The sequence below is a fragment of the Mobula hypostoma genome, chromosome 16 (assembly GCF_963921235.1).
Source record: "Mobula hypostoma chromosome 16, sMobHyp1.1, whole genome shotgun sequence".
NCBI classification, from domain to species: Eukaryota; Metazoa; Chordata; class Chondrichthyes; order Myliobatiformes; family Myliobatidae; genus Mobula; species Mobula hypostoma.
In genome coordinates, this window is record NC_086112.1 from 9005009 (window position 1) to 9019033 (window position 14025).

The following is a 14025-nucleotide window of genomic DNA, read 5'->3' on the forward strand; positions in this document are numbered from 1 at the left end:
GGATACGAGCCACCATTAGCACCAAGTAGTTTTACATTTCCTGAGAGCGACTCCACCGGCTGCGCTCACCACTGAAATGAGCGAAGTTGTTCACCCACGTTAGAAGCTCTCGCGATATCTCTTTCAACCTGCCCCCTCCCCCCGCGCTCCAGAAGACGGCTTCGGATTGGACGGCCAGTCGTGGGGGAGCAGAATCCAATTGGACGGGAGCCTGGCCTGACGTCACGACGGGCAGCGGGCCGGGAGGACGGGCGGCGGCGCCAGGTTGGTAGTGTCGGCGATGGGCTCGCGTTCGGGCGCGCTGTGTGTGGTGCCGGCCGGCGGGCGTCCGTCCGCCGACTCGCCGGGCTGCGTGAAGAGGCCCGGCCTCCCCGAGGCGAGCGGGAGTTTTCGCAGCCCCAGGGAGGAAAGCATTGCGCGGTCTCGGAGGAAGGTACATTCGGAATGGAAGAGTCGGGGCTGAAGCTCGATACAGAGAGCTGCGCACAAGCTGGTTGCATTTAAATGTGGGTAAATCAAACGGGAACTCAAGGAGTACAGCAGATGCTTTGAATCCAGAACATCTAGCACACGAAATGCTGAAGTAACTCAACAGTTGAGACACCGATCGATGTAGTTTCGGGCCCAGACCTTTCATAAGCACTGGATCATACCTCTTTAAACTTCTCCCATTTATATATCTTCCAAATATCTCTTAAAAATGAGATGGCGCTCTGCAGGGCCCTGAAACATCCACTGTACTCACATCCAAGATGCTTCTGAGCTCCAGCATTTTGTTTTGTGTGTTGCTCTGGTTCATATGGGAGGACGCAAACACGAGGAAATGTGCAGATGCTGGAAATTCAAGCAACACACACAAAAGATGCTGCCTATAGGAAGAGGTACAGTCGACGTTTCGGGCCGAGACCCTTCGTCAGGACTAACTGAAGAGGAACTGGGTTTGCTGGGGATCAGAAACACGTTTATTATCACTGATATATGTCGCGCAATTTGTTGTTTCCTGGCAGCAGTACAGTATAAGACAAACTACTTTTAGTTACAAAAGTAGTGCGAGACAGGAATGGGTTGAGTTCATGAACTGATCAACAATCTGATGGTGGAGGGGAAGAAGGTGTTCCTAAAAAGTTGGCTGTGGGTCTTCACCCTCCTGTGCCCCTTCGTGATGGTACGAGGCTTTGGTGATGGATGTCACAGTCTTGAGACAGTGCCTTTGGGAGTTGTCCTTGCTGGAGACTTGTGCCTGCAATGGAACTGGATGAACCAGCACCCTGCAGCATCTTGTGTTCTGCTCATTGGAGTGTCCATAGCAGGTGAAATGTAAAGGGAGAAAATTGCAGAGACATTGGGGTGATCATTCAAACATTTATAGATTGAAGGATCTATAAATCCTTCAAATCCTGGGGATTAGAAAATGCAGCCATTACACCCTTGTTCAAAAATTGGTTGTACTATAGCGTGCAGTAGCTTGGTTTAGCAACTCCAAAACCTGAATTGTGTAGCAGCACAAGGCTGTTACAACTTGGGGCATCAGAGTTCCGTTGAGGCATCCTCTGTAAGAAAGTTTATATGTTCTTCGCGTGCGTGCGTGCGTGTGTGTGTTTTTTTCCTCTGGGTGCTTCAGTTTCCAAAGATGTATGCACCGGTTACTAGGTTAGTTGGTCATTGTGAATTCTCATGTGATTAGGCTAGAATCAAATCAGTGGGTTGCTGGACTGGAAGGGCCTATTCCATGCTGTATCTTTAAAATATCCTACAAGTGGTAGCTGTGTGGAATGGGCTTCCAGCAGAAGTGGTTGAGGCAGGTTCTATGTTGTCGTTTAAAGTTCAATTGGATAGCTATATGGACAGGAAAGGAATGGAGGGTTATGGGCTGAGTGCAGATCAGTGGGACTAGGATAGGGTAAGAGTTCGGCATGGACTAGAAGGGCCGAGATGGCCTGTTTCCGTGCTGTAATTGTTACATAGTTATAAGGCAGGTAATAAATTTAATAGTCCCGCTACTTTTTAAAATGCTTTAGTAATGAGAACTGACAGAAGCTAAATACACATTTGATTGTTTAAATGGGTCTATCCTTATATGGTCAAGAGAAAACATATTCACAAATACCATTAACTATGAATTAACTCTGAATTGTTCAGGCAAACAGGTTATGGTATGGCCTTGCCAGTAAAATTCAGCTTCTGGAGGAGAAAACAACTTAACAATGTTAACGTGGGTGGGGTAACCCCTGTAGCTTATAGACCAGTCAGTTCAAATTTGTTAAGAGTTCTAAAATATTATTCACTCTCAGGATGGAGGAGCAGCACCCCATATTCTCTCTACAATGCCTCCAACATGAAGGCATAGACATCAATTTCTCCTTTGATTTTTTTTTCCTCTCCCTTCCCTCTTCTATTCCCCACTCTGGCCCCGTACTACTACTACTCCTCACCTGCCTATCACCTCTCCCTGGTGTCCCTCCTCTTTTCCTTTCTCCCATGGTCCTCTTTCCTCTCCTATCACATTCCTCCTTCAAGCCCTTTACTTTTCCCACCCACCTGGTTTCACCAGTCACCTTCCACCTAGCCTCCTTCCCCTCCTGTCACCTTCCACCTAGTCTCCTTCCCCTCCTGTCACCTTTCTTGTTCTGGCATCTTGCCCCTTCCGTTCCAGTCCTGAAGAATAGTCTCAACCCGAAACGTCGACTGTTTATTCCTTTCCATAGATGCTGCCTGACCTGCTGAGTTCCTCCAGCATTTTATGTGCTTGTAATAATTACAATCACTCAGACAAACATGGATTGATTGTGAGGAGCCTGTATGGATATAATAATTTCAAATCATGTTTTTCTAATGTAATGGTGGTTTGATGAAGTTACTGACAAGATAGATGAGGGAAATATACAGTGCCATGCAAAAGCTTGGGCACCCCTGATCAGAATTTCTGTTACTGTGAATAGTTCAGTGAGTAGAAGATGAACTGATCTCCAAAAGTCATAAAGTTAAAGATGAAACATTCTTTTCAACATTTTATGCAAGATAAGTATTATTTTTGTTTTGTACAATTTTAGAGTGAAAAAAAGGAAAGGAGCACCATGCAAAAGTTTGGGCACCCCAAGAGATTTGACCTCTCAGATAACTTTTACCAAGGACTCAGACCTTAATTAGCTTGTTAGGGCTATGGATTGTTCACAGTCATCGTTAGGAAAGGCCAGGTGATGCAAATTTCAAAGCTTTATAAATACCCTGATTCCTCAAACCTTGTTCCAACAATCATCAGCCTCTAAGCAGCTGCCTAGCACTCTGAAAATTAAAATAATTGACACCCACAAAGCAAGAGAAGGCGATAAGATAGCAAAGCGTTTTCAGGTAGCCGTTTCCTCAGTTCATAATATAATTAAAAAATGACAGTTAACAGGAACGGTGGAGATCAAGTTGAGGTCTGGAAGACCAAGAAAACTTTCCGAGAGAACTTGTAGGATTACTAGAAATGCAAATCAAAACCCCTGCTTGACTGCAAAAGACCTTCAGGAAGATTTAGCAGACTCTGGAGTGGTGGTGCACTGTTCTACTGTGCAGTGACACCTGCACAAATATGACCTTCATGGAAGAGTCATCAGAAGAAAACCTTTCCTGAGTTGTCAGCACAAAATTCAGCGTCAGAAGTTTGCAAAGGAACTTCTAAACAAGCCTGATGCATTTTGGAACAAGTCCTGTGGACTGATGAAGTTAAAATAGAACTTTTTGGCCGCAATGAGTAAAGGTATGTTTGGAGAAAAAAGGGTGCAGAATTTCATGAAAAGAACACCTCTCCAACTGTTAAGCACGGGGGTGGATTGATCATGCTTTGGGCTTGTGTTGCAGCCAGTGGCACGGGGAGCATTTCACTGGTAGAGGGAAGGATGAATTCAATTAAATACCAGCAAATTCTGGAAGCAAACATCACACCATTTGTAAAAAAGCTGAAGATGAAAAGAGGCTGGCTTCTAAAACAGGATAATGATCCTAAACACACCTCAAAATCCACAATGGAGTACCTCAAGAGGTGCAAGCTGAAGGTTTTGCCATGGCCTTCACAGTCCTCTGACCTAAACATCATTGAAAATCTGTGGATAGGTCTCAAAAGAGCAGTGCATGCAAGATAGCCCAAGAATCTCACAGAACTAGAAGCCTTTTGCAAGGAAGAATGGGCGAAAATCCCCCAAACAAGAATTGAAAGACTTAGCTGGCTACAAAAAGTGTTTACAAGCTGTGATACTTGCCCAAACTTTTTCTTTGGGCCCTTTTCCTTTTTTGTTATTTTGAAACTGTAAAAGATGGAAATAAAAAAGTAATCTTGCTTAAAATATTAAAGAAATGTGTCATCTTTAACTTTATGCCTTTTGGAAATCAGGCCATCTTTTACTCACTGAGCTATTCCCTGTAATAGAAATTTTGACCAGGGGTGCCCAAACTTTTGCATGCCATTGTAAATTATGTTGTATAAATAGATTTGTCTATTGCATTTTATAAGCTCCAATCTAACAGGTTTGTCATGGAAATTACCTGCCATGGAACAAACCGCAGCATAGTTCCATAGATAGAAAATTGTCTTAATAACAGAAATCAGGAGTGGTGTACCATGTGGATTTTGGTTGATTGCTACTAGGATCACTACTTTTCTTAATCTGAACGTTATTGACTTGGACTTGTGTGCACAGTGCATGATTACCAAATCTTCATATGACACAAACTTAGAAATGCAATGAGCTGTGAAGATACTAATATACTTTAAGAGGATGTGATAAGGCCCTATGAATCAGATGTGTGGCAGGTGAAATTTCATGCTGAGGAGTAGAAGGTATTATATTTTCTTCAGAAGGATGAGAAGAGGCAATATAAAACTAGAAGGCAATGTGATGGGTTACAAGTCCAGAGGAGTGTGGATAAATGTACATAGTGAAAGTAGCTATATAGGATGAGAAATTTGTTTAATCAAAGCTTGAAGGATCCTGGGCATTGTAAATGGAGAAAGCAAATCATGGTGAAAATGTTGGCTTTCCAATTCTGGCTGTTGTACTTCAGGTAAGAATAAAGATTTAGTGGTAGACAGAGAAGTGATTCACCAAAATGATTCCATTTATCATGGGCTTTAGTTCTGTTGATTGGCTGGGTTATGTTCCTGAGAAGAGAGCAGGTTGCAGAAAATCAAAGGTCAAAAGTACTTGGGGCTTCTCTCTCTTAATTGAGACCACTGAGTGGATTGCCGGGTGGCCTCATTATGGTAGCCCTTTGGCTGTGTAGTTTTGTTTTTTCTTGGTACTTTGTCTGAGAACAAGTGAATGGTCATTTGGTTGAATGCAAGTTAGGCCATGTTAAATATCTTTACATCTGTGCTACCTTCCTATTGCTATCGATAGTAGTTCTGGGAGTGGTGACACGGGTGCAGTAGGTACACTTAAGAGACTTGGGCATGTGGATGTAAGAATAATAGAGGGTTATGGATTGTAGGGGAGAAGGGTGGAGTAGCTTTATATGGGTTAGCACATAGCCCAAGGGGACGGTACAGTGGCGGATTGTTCAGTGTTCTGTGTAAACCTGAAAAGTTTTAATGCTAGAAATTGGGAAATAGTGTGGAAACTGAAGTACCAGTACGAGATTGATAAAAATGAATACTTGCTACTCCTTTGAAGATTTATTGCAGTGAGTGTCAAAGGAGGTGATGTATAGATTGTCTCCCACAATAGAGCAGAAGTAAGCCATTCAGCCCATTGAGTCTGCTCCACCATTTGATCATGGCTGATTCATTTGTCTCAACCCCATTCACCCGCCTTCTCCTGTAACCTTTCACTTATTGTGACTTACTGTTTTTAAGATGTATATGATGCATTTTGCACTAGGAATTTTGACTTCTTACCAAAACATTGTTCATTTTGGTTACAGGAATAAATATTGGATGATGTTCAAAAATGTTTAACAACAGTACCCAGAAAAAATGCTGGATTTTTCACAGTGAAGAAATATTAGAAAATATGAGAAATGAAGCCAATCAGAAATTCCAGTCCAAAATTCTGGCAAGTGGAAAGGTAAAACACTCAATCTGTTCTCTGAAGTAATCAGATATTTTTAAGATATGATAACACTTTTTCCAATTTAGTGAGTCCTGGGTTTCCCTTAGGAACTTAGACACATTTAAAAAGTTTTGGCTGATTTTAGATTGGGTACATGCAGTGTTTTATCAATACAAATGTACTGTAGAGAGCATTCTAACTGGTTGCATCACCGTCAGGAATTGGGGGGGTGGGGGGGGCACTGCATTGGGTTGGACAAACCTGCAGAAAGTTGTAAACTCAGTCAGTTCCATCATGGGCACTAACTTCCTCAGGATCCAGGACAACTTCAAAAGACAGTGCCTCAAAGAGATGACATCTGTCATTAAGGACCCACATCATGTCCTTTTCTCATTTCTGCCATCCAGGAGGTGGTACAGGAACCCTGAAGGTACTCATTCAACATTTCAGGAACAGCTTTCTTTCACCATTTGATTTCCTTGAACACTACCACAGTATTTTTCCTTTTTTTTTGCACCTCTTAGTTAATTTATTTTTAGGAACTGTATTCTTATTGTAATTTATAGAGTTGTATTATGTCCTGCCACAAAACAACAAATTTCATGACATATGCCAGTGATATTAAATCTGATTCTGATTGGGATCTGTGCTTGGAATTAAAGGATTGCAGTTAAATTACTCAACTGGCAGTCAGATGTATGGTTTTGGATTAAGAGGCACCAATTGTAAAGATGAAGACTTTAAATCAACATATACAGTGAAATGCATAAATTTACAGCAAATCAAATCAGCGTGGATTCTGCTGGGCAGCACGCAAGTGTTGCCATGCTTCTGGTGCCAACATAGCATGCCCACAATATATTAACCCTAACTGTATGTCTATAGAATGTGGGAGGAAACGGGGGCACCCGGAGAAAATCCACACAGTCATGGGGAGAACATGCAAACCCAGTACAGACAGTGGTGGTAATTGAACCCCAGTCGGCAATCTCTAACGCTGTAACGTGATACACTAACGGCTAGGTTACCATGTTTTAATTCAAGTTACAAATTTGAAATTAAAGCTAGTCACAGAAGTGGAAACAATGAGATTTAACAAATGAGTTGTCGTGACACCAATGCCCATCCTTAACCAGTCTGCCTATACAGGGAGTCACGGTGCAGCTCTAAATAAATAAAATAAAACATGAGAATTCATTAATGTGGTTGGCTTTTGACTGCCTTCTTTGTTCACTGACAATTCAGGATGGATAATAAAATGATTACATTCTGAAAAATGCCCATGTCTCTGAATGAATTAAATTAAATATCCAAATGTAGTTTGAAGTGAGAAAAGATGTTGCTCATTTTCACAATGTAAAATATGTGCAGAAGAGCATCTCTGAATGCACAACACATTGAACCTTGAAGTGGATGGGCTGCAGCAGCAGACAACCATGAACTTAAACATGTCGCAACTTTATTACATAGAGATACCTAATAAAGTAGCCACAGAGTGTACATTGCCTGTCAAATAACCAACATTTCTCTCAAATTCTGTCTGGTTAAGCTGCCTGTGTATCCCCTTAACTCTGTGATCTCTTTCAATCCCATAACCTTGCAAAATACATGCATTCTTTTAGTTCAACCTTGGTAATTATTCCTAAATTTACTCCATAGATTTTTTAAAGCGACAAATGTGGTTGGAATTTGTTCCTTAAAATATTTTCTATTTTTAGAACCTAATCCTTTTGCCATGTTTTTTCTCTCACTTTCCTTGTGACTCAGTGCCTTATTTTTGATCCTGAACTAGACTTCTAAGAGGCATCTTGGGGTGTTTGTTCAAGTTTATTGTAATTCAGCTGTAAAGGTGCATAGAGCTAAACAAAGGTGCAAAACACAGTACATATATCGCATAGAACTCAAAATAATATTAACAGATAAAACATTCTGTGCTGTAGAAATAAGTTAGTGTGGTGACCTTGCATTTCTTAATAAACTTGGAAGTTTAGTGAATTGCCAATACCTATTGGTCTAGCAGAAGTTTCTAACCTGGAGTCCATGGATCCTTCAGTTAATGGTAAGGCTCCATGGCATAAAAAAGGTTGGGAACCTGGGGATCTCACTGTATTGGATATGGTTGCATTACATGGTAAATGGTAGGGCATTAAAGAATGCTTTAGAACAGAGGGATCTAGAAACAATGGTGCATAGTTCCCTGAAGATGGAATCTCATGTGGATAGGGTGGTGAAGAAAGCTTTTGGTTTGCTGGCCTTTATTAATCAGAGCATTGAGTATAGGAGTTAGGATGTAATGTTGAAATTGTATAAGGCATTGGTAAGGCCAAATCTGGAGTATTGTGTACAGTTGTGGTCACCGAGTTATAGGAAGGATGTCAATAAAATTGAGAGAGTACAGAGCAGGTTTACTAAAGTGTTGCCTGGGTTTCATCTCCTAAGTTACAGAGAAAGATTGAACAAGTTAGGTCTTTATTCTTTGGAGCGTAGACGGTTGAGGGGAGAATTGATGGAGATGTTTAAAATTATGAGGGGGATTGATAGAGTTGACGTGGTTAGACTTGTTCCATTGAGAGTGGGGAAGATTCAAACAAGAGGGCATGGGTTGAGAATTAGAGGACAAAAGTCCAGGGGTAACATGAGGGGGAACTTTACTCAGAGAGTGGTAGTTGTGTGGAACGAGCTTCCAGCAGAAGTGGTTGAGACAGGTTCTATGTTGTCGTTTAAAGTTAAATTGGATTTAAAGACAGGAAAGGAATGGAGGGTTATGGGCTGAGTGCGGGTCGGTGGGACTAGGATAGGGTAAGAGTTCGGCACGGACTAGAAGAGCCGAGATGGCCTGTTTCCGTGCTGTAATTGTTATATGGTTATCTAACTATTTTTCTTAATGAACAGTTTGCTCCAAATGATTCTCTGCCTTTCTTGGAACCTCATGAAGAAAAAGTACTACGTAAATACTATGAAAAACGATTGCTGGATTTCTGTTCTGCATTTAAACCTGCCATGCCCAAATCTGTGGTGGTAAGAATATGCATTAGATTTATATAAGAATTGAGAGCAATTTTATGAACTCGTAACTAGCCATAAATTATTAACTCTGCTGCATTTCATATATATATTTACCTTACAAAATAATAAACACTTTGCAAATCAAGGGACAGTGGAGACTCACAAGGTTGGCCCCAGGACCCATCTTGTACATGTAAATGAATCAGGATTCAACAGTTATCTATAAATACAGTGATCACTTTCGGGCCTCTCTTGTCATATAGCTCCCTGCTGTGCATTGTTGGAATGGAGAGTGATCTTTGTTTGCCCAACTACCTTGTGATTTCAGAACTGATCACTGCTCAGTGGAAATAATTTATTGGCTGATATTTTTCAATTTTGGTATTTTATGTGCCCTGTATGTTAATTAGGTTATTAATGCATATTTATACTTTTCAAATATTCTAGGGTACATTTATGTTTGGGACTGTATATTCAGTATAAAGGAGAAGGCCTTAGTCGTATCCTTTTTTTTATTCACAGGCATATTTTGCAGATTTGGTATGATACTTCAGAATTGATTAAAAAATGTGTAGTTATATTTTCACATGTTTAATGTGTTGAAAGTTGTTCCATCAATCGTGTGAATGTTCAACGTTCAGTTGCCCAAAAACATTTTTGGAAATACTCCATTTGATATTCATTTAGTTTTTGTTGCTGACCTTGGCTAGTTGTCAGATTCACAGGGGTGGGCAAATCTGTTATCTTAAAATAAATTGACAGTCAAACCAATCATAACCTGCCTGATTCTTTATACAATCCTATTAAATATGCTATTTTATATCCCCATGAGTCATTCATTTGTTATGTGCCATGTTGAATGACATTTGTGATCATGGTCTTATCCATGACCATGATTGTTCTTGGTAAATTTTTCTACAGAAGTGGTTTGCCATTGCCTTCTTCTGGGCAGTGTCTTTACAAGACAGGTGACCCCAGTCATTATCAATGCTCTTCAGGGATTGTCTATCTGGGGTCAGTGGTCGCATAACCCTAGGACTTGTGATATGCACCAGCTGCTCATATGACTGTCCAGTATCTGCTCCCACAGCTTCATGTGACCCTGATCGGGGCGGGAGGAGGCTAAGCAGGTGCTACCTCTTGCCCAAGGGTGACCCGCAGGCTAGTGGAGGGAAGGAGCTCCTTTAGTAGGACGTATCTCCACTCTGCCATGCTGCTCCCATGAACAAGAGTGGAAAACTGAAGCATATTTCATGACAATGCTGAAAATGCTCAACAGGTCGAGCAGCACTTGTCGAGACATAAACAGAATTAACAATTCAGTTCAATGACTGCAGGGAGCCATTAAACTGACACATTAATTCTGGTTTTCTTTCCTCAACTGCTCCTTGATCTGCTGACTGTTTTTAAACATTATTAGTTCTGTTTTTAATTTATGTTTTAGAATTCCGAAGCCCATTTTTCTGCTTTAAAAAAAACACAAAATTGGTCTGTTCAGTAAGTACATAAAAAATTATTTTTTCCAAAACTTTGAATACAGATGATCAAAATACAAATTCTGGCATAGTCATCCCCTGGGGTGCTGGATTTTGGATTTGTGACCTTAGAAAATTGTTCAGAGGAAGGTGTATTGATACTGAGAGCACTGTGTTTCTTTTGTCTAGGGTACAGCAAGTATGTATTTCAAGAGATTTTATTTAAGTAATTCCTTAATGGAATATCATCCCAGGACAATTATGTGAGTTTTCTTTTTACTCTTGGTTGATTAGATTGCTTTGCCAAATGTGAAAAATGTGTTTGCTTAGTGTTTTATGCTATTATTGCGGTCCTGTGTACTTCCCACATTTTATCTTTAGGAAAGATCTTCTGATGTCATAAAAATGTAAAAATGTAACATTAATACATTGCTGAGTTTACAGGATTATTAGTCACAGTCTTGTCGACAGTGTAAATGTATCTTTTAATGAAACTAAATTTAAATGATTACTTTGAAGTGTGAGACAATTGTGAGTTTTTGCACTTTGGGCGGACCAACCAGGGTACGGCACTGTGTTGTGAGGTGCAACAGAGGGATCTGGGAATAAAGATCCATAATTCCTTGGAAATGACAATACAGGTAGATAGGGTCGTAAAGAAAGCTTTTGGCACTTTGGCCTTCATAAATCAAAGTATTGAGCACAGGAGTTTTGATGTTATGTTGAAATTGTGTAAGATATTGGTGAGGCCTAATCTGTGCAATTTTGGTCACCTATATACAGGAAAGATATAAATAAGATCGAAAGAGTGCAGAGAAAATTTACAAGAATGTTCCCGGGACTTGAGGACCTGAGTTATCAGGAAAGTTTGAGTAGGTTAAGACTTTATTCCCTAGAACATAGAAGTCTGAGGAAGATTTAAGAGTTAAATGTAAGTAGTCTTTTTTCACTGAGGTTGGGTGAGACTACAACTAGAGATCATGGGTTAAGGGTGAAGGGTTAAATGTTTGGGGGGAACTGGAGGGGGAGGTACTTCACTCATTGTGGAATGAGCTGTCAGTGGAAGTGGTGGATGCGGGCTTAATTTCAAAATTTAAGAGGAATTTGGATAGATACATGGATGGGAGGGTTATTGTTCAGGTGCAGGCTGATGGGACTTGACAGATTAATGGTTGGGCACCGACTAGATGGGTCGAAGTGTTCTGTGACTCTTATAAAGTCATACTGGCTCCTGTTTTGTAACAATATTGTTGGCTCAGAACTGACCATCTTAATCTTGTGTGAAACAATATCTGGGACCTGAATATCAAACACGGGTATAACTGTTAGGTGAATAAACAAAACGCGCACAGTAGTGTTTCCAGGTGAACTTGCTAAAGCTGCATGTTACGGATACTAGAAATGGATCAGAAATGCTCACATTTTGCAGGAGCAAGAAGTGGAGAGAGTAGTCACCTCTGAAACCAGAGAAACAGTACAGAAGAAGAAGGAATAATGGTCAGCTTGAGGGTAGAAGAAGAGGTCCTGTATCAACATTGGAAACAAATACAGTAGATCCTGCTTAATTTGGCCATCAGTTAATTAGGACAGCTACTTAGCTGGGACAGCTCTTAAAGAACAAAAACTAAATTGAGGAAATAGCTGGGATTCACTTAGTTTATTTGGGACACTATGCCATTTAATTGGGACAGGAGACTGTTGCCAAGCAGTTTCTAATTAACGTCAGTCATGTGCACTTGTCTGGCCGTCAGACACTACACAATGCTTAGAGTGAACGGTTTTTAAATGGCATCAATTGCGTGTGTTTGTGTTCAAAAAGCAGAGATTTTTGTCACTGATAGATCACAAGAAATGAGCAGTGAGACAGTGCAGAACTATTTTACTCACTGCAGTTTCATGCATTCAGGCTTGACATGACAGAAGCGGCCGGTAGTTAAAATGAAACAATTTCACTACTTCAGTAAGATAGGAACTATGAAGAATCTGAAGGTATCAACAATCACCTGGAATGTTACAATGAAAATGAGTTTTTGGAGGATGCAATTACTAACACCATTGTATGAAGGCAGTCCATTATCCACACTAGATATTTTTGCTGATTTTGTTCATATACAGTCAATCAAAAGAACATGGCAGATGAATTCCTTCGTCGATAACTAGTAGGAACTAATACAGTTTTATAGTATAATAATAGAATCGATAGTGATCTAATTTGTTTTGTATTTTATTTAAATACATAAACTGTTACTCAGTTAGACTGTAGTTAGACTTTTTTTAAACACTCTTCTTTTAAACCTTTTTAACTATTTTCATGAAACATTGGTTAATTGGGGAAGCAGCTTAACTGGGCCAAAATGTACTGGTCCTGATGTGTCCCAATTAACTGGAATCAACTATACATGATAATTATAGGTTGCTGAATCTTATAACTTGTAGCAAGGGAAAGAACAAGGAGAAAACAATAGCAACTCAGTTGGGAGGGGATCTGTTGGTAATGTTGATTTGATGACAGGAGTAGGCTTATTCCTTCAAATAAAAACTTGAGTTTCATAGATATTGGGAAAAGTAAATTAATTCAGCAGCTTTGCGAAAGGAAAGTTTTGATTTATAGTAAATTAAGGATTGAGACAAACTGAATATTAAAAGCACAGAGGAACCAATTTTCATATTGCTAAAACAAGCTCTACCAGGTCAGAAATGTACAAACCTTAGTCAGTAGTGTGAGTGGCAGCAATTGAAATCCTAGGACAATTGGCAAACTGACTAGGGGTCCTGATGTAGGGTCTCAGCTTATTGTCAACTACTTATTCCCCTCCATAGATGCTGCAAAATTTACGAGTTTTTAAAGAGAATCACCATGGTAATAGGCCCTTCAGACCCAATTACACCCAAGTGACCGATTCACCTACTAATCCCTCTGTATGTCTTTGGAATGTGGGAGGAAATCAGTACACCCGGGGTAAACCCATGTGGTCACGGGGGTAAAGTACAAATTCCTTATAGAAAGTGGTGGGAAATAAACCTGGGATGCTGGTAAAGCCTGGTTTATACTTCTGCGTTAACTGGATGCTGTAACCTATGCAAATAGCCTACGCACGTTGGGAGCACTTATACCTGTGCGTTGGTATACCTGTGCGGCAATTTGCGCAAGTCACACATGCTCACTCACCTGCCCGCGCAAGGCTTCATGGTCATGGTAGTCTCGGGGTAACAAGACGTGAGCGTCTTTTTTCGTGCGAAATGTGTCCTCCATAATTTTGGAGGTCTGTAAAGCTTTATGGAAAGCATTGCAGCCAGAATTCCTTCCCTGCCCTTCAGTCGTCCAATGAGAAGCTACCGCAGCGTAGGATGCCATGCGATGCTACCAAGAGGACCAATCACAGTTGTTGCGTTCTGTGTTGCCGTGACGCGTGGTTACATTTTGGGAGAGGTGCGCGTCGCAGCAATGCAAGCTCTCGTGTAGGGCTCCGCGTAAGCTTTGCGGCGACGCAGACCTTACGGCAACGCATTGACGC

The 14025-nt window shown here is 40.7% G+C and overlaps 1 protein-coding gene across 4 annotated transcripts in view; it reads left to right on the forward strand.

Annotated features, from left to right (window-relative positions):
• Positions 1–221: 221 nt before the first annotated feature.
• ccnh (cyclin H) overlaps positions 222–14025 on the forward strand; it is a 47145-nt gene continuing 33341 nt past the window's right edge. For 2 of the 4 annotated variants that reach the window (XM_063068509.1, XM_063068506.1), the window contains exons 1-4: positions 271–506; positions 5902–6044; positions 8922–9047; positions 10700–10773. In XM_063068509.1, coding sequence (XP_062924579.1) covers positions 5928–6044; positions 8922–9047; positions 10700–10773 — 317 coding nt within the window. In that variant the 5' untranslated portion in view covers positions 271–506; positions 5902–5927. The other 2 variants (XM_063068507.1, XM_063068508.1) reach the window with 2 other exon arrangements.